The 11,293-nt window shown below is 48.0% G+C and overlaps 1 protein-coding gene across 1 annotated transcript; it reads right to left on the minus strand.

Annotated features, from left to right (window-relative positions):
- Positions 1-4,632: 4,632 nt before the first annotated feature.
- Positions 4,633-8,081, minus strand: RASSF10 (Ras association domain family member 10). Its single transcript, XM_048948210.1, has one exon. It carries the CDS (start codon positions 7,807-7,809, stop codon positions 6,508-6,510), a length of 1,302 nt encoding a protein of 433 aa, XP_048804167.1. The 5' UTR covers positions 7,810-8,081; the 3' UTR covers positions 4,633-6,507.
- Between the last annotated feature and the right edge of the window lie 3,212 nt (positions 8,082-11,293).

The raw sequence follows: 11,293 nt of genomic DNA on the forward strand, positions 1-11,293 counted from the left end.
GTTAATTCCTGCTGCCTGCTCCGTTCCCACTGTCCAGATTTCTTGCTGGTTTTTGCCCTTTCTTTGCTCATTCTCTTCAGCTTCTTTCTCTCCCGTTTCTCAGGCTGAGCTCCATCGTCTTGTGGCATTGTTTCATTTTCTGCTGTCTTGTCCCCTTCCATCTCCAATACCTTTGGCAGTACAGAGGCAGGAAGGTCTTTCACTCAGTATTGGAGGAGAACAGAACAAGACAGGTGTTGCTGACTGCCCTCGCTGCTTTGTAAATTTCTCTGAGCCTAAATGCCATCTTCTTACCCAAGCCTACCCCTGACAGATGGAAAGCAGGGAAGGTTGTTATTAAAAATCCCACCCTGAGGTCGGTAAATATGTAGGAATGAATTCAGTGATTGGATGATCAAGTTATTCTGCTACACATTGGAACAAGAACTAATGATTTCAAAAGGTGAATCATGTCTCTCAATTTCCAAAGCCACTTTTTATCTCTTCTCAAGATACGTCTATCAAGTAGAGCTTCAATGTGAGGCAGGAAAAAAACACAGCAACTTATTAGTCTGCTCTGATTATTAAATGCGTAAACTAATAGCCTGATTACATGCAAGAAGTGTACTGTAAGAGATTAAAAGAAGAGGATTACATTAAATTGTAGCAGGGATTAAATATTTTTCCTAAAGGCTTTTAACACATTTTCCAAAGACCTGCTTATGAGTGTGATTTCACTGATGAAAATTATTTCTTTTAGAGATAATAGACTAAATAACCACGTAATTGAGACATGTTAAGTGTGGTGCTAGTAAGCCGATGATAGCATGTTACAGATATGCAAGAGCACCTTCTGTGAGTCAGAGGCAATTTTTTTAATTTTTTTTCTTCCCCTTCAGTAAATTCTATAAAATCCTAAGACTGACTTAGCAGAGTTGTATTCTGAGGTCACACTGCAGTGGTTTCAGTGAGCTGTTAAATGGGAAAGATTATTTAAAAGCATTTAGAACAAGGAAGAGCACACAGTGATTCAACATTAGGGAAACTGAGACATGAAAGAGAAATTTTTCAACATTTTCATTATAACAGTACCTAAAAGGCCACAAGTAGATGAGGCTTCCTTCAGCCAGCTGGTATACAACAGCATGAATATGTACCTTCGTCAAATGCTTGTGCTCCAAGAGAGTTAATTTTGGAATAACTACTCAAGTTATTCTTAAAGCTGGAACAGGAACCGTCTTCTTACATCAGCTCTCCACTGTATTGCTACCCTAGAAATAGGGTCTGAGGAGATGTGCCCCTTCCTCATGTGAGAACTGCTTGCCTCTCATATTAGGAGGAGGAGAAAACTCGGACAGTAGCTTGGAGATGCTTTTTCTTAATTTAAAAAAAAAAGAAAGCAGCGAACAACAGTATGATGAAACAACTGGTGAGAGTATGTCCTTAAACTTAAACTATCATTACATGAAGAACTATAAAAATACTGCTGAGAGTGCACATATTATACTAAATAATGAGTCTTTGCCAAGGTATAAAAACAAACTTCATATTTCTTAGCAAGTAGGATCCTAATACTAATCTGTGGGGTCCCACAAATGGCAAGGAGACTGCTCATGAAGTTCAGAGCAGATACTGATGAGCAGAGGAGGACTAAGTTGGCAGGAAGAAGGAAAAATACTATTGGAGTGGAATCTATTTTTTGAGTAGCATCAGTAGGTTCCTGGACTGCTTTTGGAACAGAGGGGGGAATTTTAATAAAACTTTCCAGGCAACAAAACTTTAAGTGTAAACAAACAGATGTGTAGGCAATGTGCAAAAAGCCTGGAGAAATTAAATTTTAAGGATATGTTGAAATGCCTGGGTTGAATTAGCACTGTACACTAAGGAGTTGGCAGCCAACTACCAGCCAACTGTAGTGTTTTCAGCATGTGAAGGTGTGTGAGAATCCTCTTTGTACTAAAGCCTCTGCTCTGAGCCTTTTACACAAGAGATGTATTCAATTAAGCAAGCAGCATTTTAAAGAGAATATTATTTGACAAATTTGCTTGAAGATATTGGGCTGATTTGTATACGGAGCCCAATCTGAGTAAAATTTCCCTTTTTGTTAAGCTTCCAAGCTCATTTAGCATTGTGAGTTTGTATAAAAGTAGTAACATCTGTGTAGACTCCCTGCACTTGGCAGTGCTCATTTCTTTAAACTTTGTATGCCAGCTCAGGAGCAGTAATATCAAGTGACTTCAAAGGACAACTGCTCCCAACAATCCACAATGGCTTATATTTCAACTCGGGAAGCAGCACAGCTCATCAGACCTGTTATTTCATTTCATGGCTTGCGCCATTCTTTTCATGTATTAAACCCTGGTCCCAGCTCATTGCAAAGTAGCATACAATTTACTGAGGGTGAAGATGAGGAGGGAAAGGGAGATAGGTGTGTATGTCTCCCTGATTTTTTGAAGGGAACCTGGAAGATATTTTTCATATAATCAAGCTTTATTATCCACTGCTTATTTGTTTTTCTTCTCTTGCAGCTACTTAATTTCTTCCCCCATTATTTTGTGTTTTGAAACTAAGTTTGCAGGTTCTTTGGAAAAGGATCTGTCACTGTAGGTCAGCCAACCTCTAATTTGACTGGCTATGTACACTTCAGAATGAATGCTGGTAATTAATAGGTCATTCATTTTGCATTTCAGTGGTGTTCATTACTGTAAATGTATCCCCATACACCCACACCCATTTAAAGCACCAAATGATATCCCCACAAAGTGGTTATTCAGACTGGCAGGTCTCTCACATGTGCTAAGGACTAGAAATACACTGAATTTGACATGGAGTCTTTGTTCTGATAACACTGCTTGATGGTGGATTTCTGAAACAATGTCAAGACTAGAAGATGGGTTACTTAGCTCATTTCAGATTTAATATAGGTGAATGTGATTGATGTCAGTGAAGCTTTGACTCCAGCCCTCATCCTCCACTGAAAATCTTGTCTTCAGACTGAGTACAGGGCTATATGTGCAGTCAGAACTAAGCTTTAACCAGCATGCAAGCTAACAGAAGATGGTGCTTGTTGAAAGGCTGAGTTCCACTTTACCAGGTGCCTTCAGTTTCTTACTTTTTCACCATACTGTGTCACTGGCACGAGTGTTTGTGTGATTGTACAGTTAGGCCCATCAGAGATTTCACCTAAGTTAAAGCCAATCATTTTTTTTATTTGGTTCACCATCCAGTCCCACAAACTCTTGTATAGTCACAAAAGAAAATGGCATGTAGAGCCAGAAAAATGTGGCTAAGGACAGCAAACACACAGAACTTGGGTAGCAGTGCTTGATTATATTTGCTTAAAGGATGCCTGAAACTTAATACCTGATTCTGGTCTGATTATGTCTCTCAAACAAAACTCCCTTTGATTTCTGTAGGATTGTCTGAGAAAGGCTGGGTGCCCTCTGTTCCTGCCTCTTGCTTGAGGAAACAGATAGGATACTGAATAGTGCAGTGCAGTTCTTACCTATACTAAACAGTTCATGATGCTCTTAATTTTGGATTTGGGTTTTTTTTTTTTTTCATTATTGTTCCATTTATAGTTGTATTTATCTTCTTGTCTGGTCTTAAGATGAGAGAAAGATTAGACTGATCTTGACTCCCCAGAAGATGGAGGTCTGGATAGTGGAACAAAAATTACAAACCAGGTATTGCTCTGAACTTTCATCTCTTTCTAAACAGTGCTGGAAAGCAGATTTCTGACCTGGTGCTGATGGAGATTGTTTTTGTTTTTGTTTCTGCTGCTCTCACTTCCTTTCTTTCATAAATGGAAAAGAGATAAAAATCCTGCCATTCTACCTGTGATACAGAATAATCTTTCCTAACCCCTGGCTGTGTGCCAGGCTAAACCCAAACCCTGCAGCCAAATTCCCTGTCAAAGCCAATCATCCTGTGGCTTGTCTCTATTATCTAAGTAAAGATATACAAGTCTAGAGAGGATGGGAAGGGAGAATTACCTGATCCAATCCAAACAGAGACTTCCTTTTCTATGCTAATGTTTTAATAGTTGTTCAAGAGAGAGGAATTTGTGATGATGTTTGAATTCAGTCTGTGCACAGGAACAAAATCTAATGCCATTGTACTTGCATCTGTAATTCTATTTAAGTAGTGTTGTCAGCCTTGCCCTCATGGAACAGGGACCAGCAGATTGACAGCACCATGAACTACCCCTCTCTGGGCTACTGAGAGAGCAGGCATTGCAAGGTATCCTACCAGCATGACCCTCAGTGAGCTTGGAACCAGCATGTTTCTGTGCTGCTTAAGGCTTTTGGTAGTTGAGCATACGTAGGCAGACTTGTCTGTGCAGTTTTGGACTTCCTGGCTCCCATCACCTTGCACTTTACAAAATACCTGGCACGTGTATTAATAGCACAATGACAGATGGCCTGTTGCAGCTTATTTTTCTAATATGCTTCTTTTTATTGCTTGGTGTGGCTAATGGGAAAACTTGCGTAAAGCAATTTCAAGTTTATTGCTTACATCAGTTGATGCAGAAGCCATCAACAGATGCTTGCATCACCCACACATTACACCTGCACTGGTTAAAATACTGTGGTGTGGCACCACAATTCCCCATTGTTGCATCCCCCGGCTTATTCTTCAGCTCTACTCCCATGTTTCTAATTGCAGAGCAAGGTAAAGTATCTAATGCACAAATGCCAACACTTCCCAGTGCTACTACACTACAGCAGCAGTGACCAGACACAAGGAATGCACGCTCTGCTTCTACCTTGAGGAGCCCTATAGGCACTGGTGAGCACGTGATGCAGTCATGAGGCATCCTGGAGCCTCATGGTTGACTTGGTTCATCCTTTTTCTCACTTCATAGAAGGATAAATGACACCAAGAGACAACAGTAAACAAAATCCTAGACCTGATATTTTTTAATCACATTAAATTGGGAAACACACATTTAGTCTTATTAAGAATTTTATTCAGTCTAAAAATAGGTTTTTAAATATATTTCCAAGATTGACTAAAACATGAAAATTCTATGATCAGTGTTCAAAATAAGCTACAGTTTGTTATAACTGAGACCTATTCAGTAGAATATCATTTATCCAGACTTATACCATATAGGGAATCTTACAGCATCACCAGATCTCCAGCAGCATTTCAGAGCACTTCTGTGCCGCCTAACTGCGGTGTGTTCTGCTGTCCAGCAGAATCCTACCCGTGAGAGCAGTGCTCATGAGCAGGACCTGGACTTGGGGTGAGGAAGCTGTGAGGTTTTTTTGAGGCTGATTTATCCTTTTTTATGCTTTCTTATCAGTAATTGAAAACTTTCATAAATATCCTTAAATAAGCATCTCAGAAGTTTTAAGAAGTTCACGCTGTCAGTCAGGTCTGAGTAAACATTCTCTGGTCCCTCACTGCTTAAACGGTCTCCCTAATTATTCCAAATCAGAGAAGTCCTGACATCTCATACTGCAAGAGCAGTCCGTATATTTTTGGTAAGAGTTAAGCTGCACAGGAAGATTTGGCAATTAAGTGAAATGCATGTTACAGCTGATCCTACATTTTTTTTTTTCTATTGGAATAACTGAAAAGATTAAGCTGTAGTGCAGCTAGGACTTGAGTCATGCTTTTATCATTGTAATCTCTCGGCCTGATACAAACTATGTTATTAAAAAACAGTCGCTCAAGCTGATTCTGTACATTGTTTAAGTACAGCCAAGCTCTGCCAGGCAGCAGCTAGCCTAGAACAGAACTGAGGTTTTGTGCTGTGTACATAAGGCTCTGCTAATTATTTTCAATCAGTGTCACGTGAACAGTGATACTAACAGATTCCTTAATACGTCTTGAAAATAAAGCATTCTATCTACACGTAAGGAGAAGCACTACGCAGAGCTGGTTAATACAGTTGTATTTTGCTTTAGCTTGCTCTTTCTGAAGAAGTGATTGATTGCCCCTTTACACTGCCAAATGGAACTGCAGTATATGCTCCCAAACCCTAGGCGATAGGGGAGCCCAGCGTCAGCTTCGGTAGTGTGGGCACCTCTTCTCGCTAGTTCTAAGCGATCAGCAGCTTTCGTGCCAGGGCCGTCCGCAGCGGAGCGGGGGTTGCTGGCACCCGGCAGCCCGAGCTCTCCGCCGTGCGCTGCCTTTGCAGCGCTGTGAAACCGTGCAGGGGCTGAGGGCTGCCCCGCGGCGTGGCCGAGGGCTTCGCTAGCAGCCAGCGTGCCTGCTATCTCCTGCGCTACGGTGCGGGGCGTCGGGAGCCGCGGAAGTAGAAAGCCCGGCACGAAAACCTTAAGAGCGAAGCAGGCAGCAGGATTTAAGGAACGAGCAAACCTAGACGTGAGCGAAACGCCGGCGCGCCGCGGCTTTCTCCTCCTAGGCCAGGAACGGCACGGAGCAAAGCGCCCGCTCGCTGCCTGCGGGGTGCCGCTTCCGGCACGTCCGCGCCCCGGTGCCGCAGCTCCAACCTCCGCACCGTCGGTCCCCCACCCGTCCCGCGGCCGGGCAGCGAGCGCAGCGCCGCGGGCGCTACACGAGGGACTCGCAGACGGGCACCGAGTCCGAGTCCTGGCTGTGCATGGAGCTCAGCCCCGTGTCCGAGTCCTCGTCGTTGTCGGCGCGGTCCTTGCGCAGCCCCGGATCCGGCCAGCCGCCCCCCGCCGCCCCGCGCGGCTCAGCCGCCGCCTCCGCCACGTCCAGAGTGCCCAGCGTCTCCAGCAGCCGCTGCAGCTCCCGCTCGCGGGCCTCCCAAGCCCGCTGCGTGCAGTCCAGGTCGCTTTTGACGGCCTCTAGGTCCGTGCTGAGCTTGAGGCCGATGTAGAGGCTAGTGCTCAGCTGCGTCTTGACCCGCTCGTGCTCCAGCTGCAGCTCGCCCTCGCCGCCGCCGCTCAGCTCGGTGGTGTGACAGTCCGCCTCGGCCAAGCCGGGCCCCGCCGCCAGCTCCAGCTCGTCCCGCCGCCGCTTCATCCAGCGCTCGTTGAGCTCCTCCTGGATCTCGGCGGCCAGGTGCTCCAGCAGCTCTTCCTGCTGTGCCCGCTGCTCCTGCAGCTGCAGCACCTCCTCGCACTTCCTGGCGTAGTCGTCCTCGGGGCGGCCGGCGGCGGGCTGCGCCTCCCGTCCCGGCTCCTCGCCGCCGGCGCCCACCAGGTAGGTGTCCTGCACGTAGTTGACGCCGTGCCGCTTCATGCGGTCCAGGTGGATCTTGGCCTCGTAGCGGTCGATCTCGCGGTCCAGCTCTCGCAGCCGCTGGATCTGCTGCCGTATGGTGTGGTCCTGCGAGAGCACCAGGTGCACCAGCGTCTCCATCCTCTCGGCCGAGGAGGCCTCCCGGGCCAGCGGCTGCTGCCGCTTCTTGTTGATCTTGGCCAGCTTGCGGAAGGCTTTCCGCACCACCCGCCGCTGCCGCTCCTGCGTGAGCGCCAGGCTGGCGCGGGCCGCCCCCAGGCCGTGGCCGGGCCGCTCCCTGCTCAGCACCACCCGCGCCTCGGCGCTGCGCGGACCCGCGTTGGGCAGCGAGGCCTCGCTGCGCACCAGCACGAAGCGCACGTTCTCCTGCTCGTCGCCCCACGCCACCCACAGCCGCAGGATCTTCGTCTTGTTGGGCAGGATGCGCTCGAACCCGCGCCACTTCTCCACGATGCAGTAGGAGTGCGGCGGCCCCGACAGCATCCCGCCGCCGGGCTCGGGCGGCGCCGGCCGCTGCCGCCGGTGGTGGCTGTCCTCCAGCAACACGCGCACCACGTCCGAGCAGGTGGTGCGCCGGGAAAGCCCCGAGATCAGCTTCTCTTCCTGGCAGATCCACACCGAGATCTTCCGCTCCTCGGGCTCCATCGAGGGCAGCGGCCGGCCGGCCGGGACCGCCGGTTCAAGGCCGGTCGTGCGGTCGCTCCGCGCGAGCGCTGGGCGGAGGCGCCGCGCCCGGCCGCAGCATGGCCGGGATGCCTCCCGCCCGCCTCCCCGCCCGTGCGCTCCGCCGGCCGCTCCACCCCTTCCTGCCCCGCGCCGAGCTCCGATCCTCTCCGCTTCGCCCAGTGGGGCGGCTCCGCGCGGAGCCCGGCGCGGTGCGGAGCCCTCTCGCCGTCCGCGCTGTGCCGGGGCGCCGCAGCCGCCGGGTTTTCCTCAGCCACCACGTGGGAGCCGCCGGCGGCTCACGCCCCGGCGGGCAGCGCCGCCCCGGCACTCGTGTACTGCTCCGCGGGCGCAGAGAGGGAAAGGTAGGGCGCCGTCGCCTTTTCTTCTTGCGCTCGGCCCTGCCTCTGCTGCGATCGAGCGGCGTCGAGGGATCTTCCAAACTGCCGAGGGACAGGAGCGAGTCCCGGAGCTTCAAAGCGAAAGCCAGAACTAGTGAGGAATTTCCAGTTTTAGTAAATCATCTGCCTGTAATTAGGAAATTCATGTTTGCAAAGCGCTTTGCAGATGAAATATGCGAAGGACGGGAATGTCTAAGTGTTATTAAAATACTAGCCGAGCCAGATTTTAATGGGAGCTTGCTGTGTGCTTTGATGGGAACAGGATCTGTCTCCGAGTGTGGATTAAAATGAGGAGATGTACAAAGTGCTCATAAAACACGGGGTTGTGGCACTGATTTCATGTGGCGATGCATCGCAGGGTCTGGCAGAGCTGTGTTTTTCTATGTGTGCAGAAAGCAGAGTAATGGACAAAGGGAGAAAACTCTCTAGAACGTGGAAAGTGATCTTTATCTGCTGGGGGATTTCAGAGCCAATAAACCATTCCCCAGTCAGCGGGATAGGATGGGTTACAGCACTCTGCCTTACAGCTGAAACACTGCAGTTTGAAACAGTGCTGGCAGCCCAGCAGCTGCCTTCCTCCCCCTGTGTATGAGCTCGAGCTGTTGTGCCAACTTTACTCCTGTTTGCCTGGAAGATGTGGTTCCAGGGGAAAGCCTGCACTGTGTACCAGCTGTGTAAGGCAGCTTGGTATGGTGATGGTTCTGCACTGCAGGCTCCTGCCCAGTGAGGAAGTGGGTTGAGGATTCCGGCATGCCTGCAGCTGAAGGTCATGCAGATCGTATGCTGGCTGCTGATGTCCCTTTCCTGTATTATTCCAGGTTAAGGAGTTCCATGGCCACTGTGTGTTGCAATAAGGGCATGTGAGATAGGGGTGTCAGCACCAGGCTGAGTTTTGCTTCCTGATACCAGTAAGGGTACAAATCCCTCCCCCATGATGAAGTTTGCTGCTGCTGATATCAGGGGCTTCAATGTGTCTGAGGTGCTGGATCTGTTCGCTTTTGTTGCTTGCTGATGAAAGTCTATTCCTGAGGTGAGCAGCCTTTTTGTCCTGCGTGTTGCTTGTGCCTGAAAGCATCCTTGGCTCCTGCTTGGCAGAGGGTATCGTACCAACTTAAGGACAAACCCAAGAGCTCCCACTGCCCCAAAATGGGATGGGGTTGAGCAGGAAGGGGGCAAAAAGGTGGGACTGTATGCCTTGGCTTTGCCTCTGAAAGGCTCAAGATGAAAAAAATGCAGGAGAATAGGAAAAGGTGAGCATTACTGCTCTCATCAAACTGCTGTTCCTTATCTGCTGCAGTGATAGATGCTACGAGAGAAAGGGCTAACTAGGCAGTAAGAAACTATTTGACTTCTTTAGTGGAGATTCCTTGCCTTACCCATTTCATTTTGATCTCTCTCATTTTACGTGTATTTCCTATGGGAACGTCTGTACCTACTTTGTTCTGGCAAAGGACAATAAAGGAAGGGCAGGGTGCAATGCAAAGACCCATGTTTTGCTCCCAACTGGTCAAGCTGCTCCAGCTTGTCTGACTGCCTGTATCTATCCAGCACCCAAGCCTGTCTTTGTGCCATGAAATTGGAAGGTGGTTGTTCCATCTTCCTCTGACCACAGCTCTGTGTGCAGAAAACTAGCTCTGCCTCTCTGACAAAGCCCCTGGGGCAGCACTGCTGGAGATAGGATGAAGGTGTGGGCAATTTGGTTGGAGGCGGTGAGATTAAGGAGGCAAACACTGGAGTTCAGTAGGATGAGCCTATCAGATGTGTATTTATAATCCATGGTTAAAAGGTTGGCACTGGAAATTTGTGTTGTTAGATCTTAAGTTTAACCCTCAGGAATTTTATTTCAGTCTGCCTGCAGACTCAGGAAAACACCACCAAAGATTCCAAAGTTAAAGAGCTTAAACACATAAGCACCCTGTGCATTTAAGCACCTACCTGGAGATTTGAGCTGAACCCTGAAAGGCGATGGAGCAGAAGTAGCCCTTTGTTTCCATCCTGGGATCTCTGAGCATCCTACAGGGAAGGGTACCATTGTTACCTCATTTTTACAGATAAGAATGCTCTGGTACAAAGGACTCCAGTGCCTTGCCTAAGGTCATATAGCAAGGCAGCAGCAGTGTCATGAAGCACGTTGGGTTTCTTCACCCTGGTGACTTCAGTCACCAAACCTGACTGTCTAGAAGTGCTCTGCCTCCTTGCTCTCTTCCTCTCCCTTTAATTATTCAATTAGAAAGGCGGATGCAGAAGGTTCTGCATTAGTTCCACAAATACAGACAGTGATAAAATGGAAGTGCAAGGTTAGCAATATATTCTGTCTCTGATGGGGTGATGGAAGGCAGTGGCATGCAGGCTTCTTCCAGCATCTCCTTCGTGGTGTATTCATCTCCTCCTTCAGCTGACGGCACCCACATGCTTGCAGGCCTCTCTAGTGGGATGTGCTGAGGTGGTGTCATCACAAAGTCAAATGGAAGAGCAGGGTAGCTGCTTGTCTCTGCACTCAGGCCGTTCTGTAATACAGAGGCTATTTGTATAGTACTGGATCAATGCACAGCTGTCAGCAGCTTCTGCATCTGAAGTGCAGATTTCCATGGCAGTGCCATCCAGAACATCGGTGCATGGCACGTATTCTTTTGATTTGTTTTATAAATTGCAAACATCTAGAGTGGATGGAACCCTTAGTAGCCACTTACAGACAGAGGTTTCTGAGCTTAACTTTTTGCTCTATTGGAAAGTCCAAGCTCAGATTTATTTTTTCAAAAAGTCAGAAAAGTGAGAAATCATCTGTATTCTGGCATGTGACATGAAGTTCGTTTTCTTTCTTCCTTTACTTTGAGGTGTGCAAGTAAATTCCCATGACTTCTGCAATAAAACCAACACCCCCTATTATAGGGCTGCACAGTGAGGTGTCTGTTTTGTTGTTGTTTGTGGGAGGTAGCTGAGTTGCCAGAATGAAATTGCAGCCCTGATATTTTCAATTAATAAAATGATGCCAGAACTGAATAGTTGTAATCTAAAATAAAGAGATAAACATTTATTTCCTGCTTCCAAATTTTATACAGTAGGAA

The sequence above is a fragment of the Lagopus muta genome, chromosome 6, assembly GCF_023343835.1.
Source record: "Lagopus muta isolate bLagMut1 chromosome 6, bLagMut1 primary, whole genome shotgun sequence".
Lineage (NCBI taxonomy): Eukaryota > Metazoa > Chordata > Aves > Galliformes > Phasianidae > Lagopus > Lagopus muta.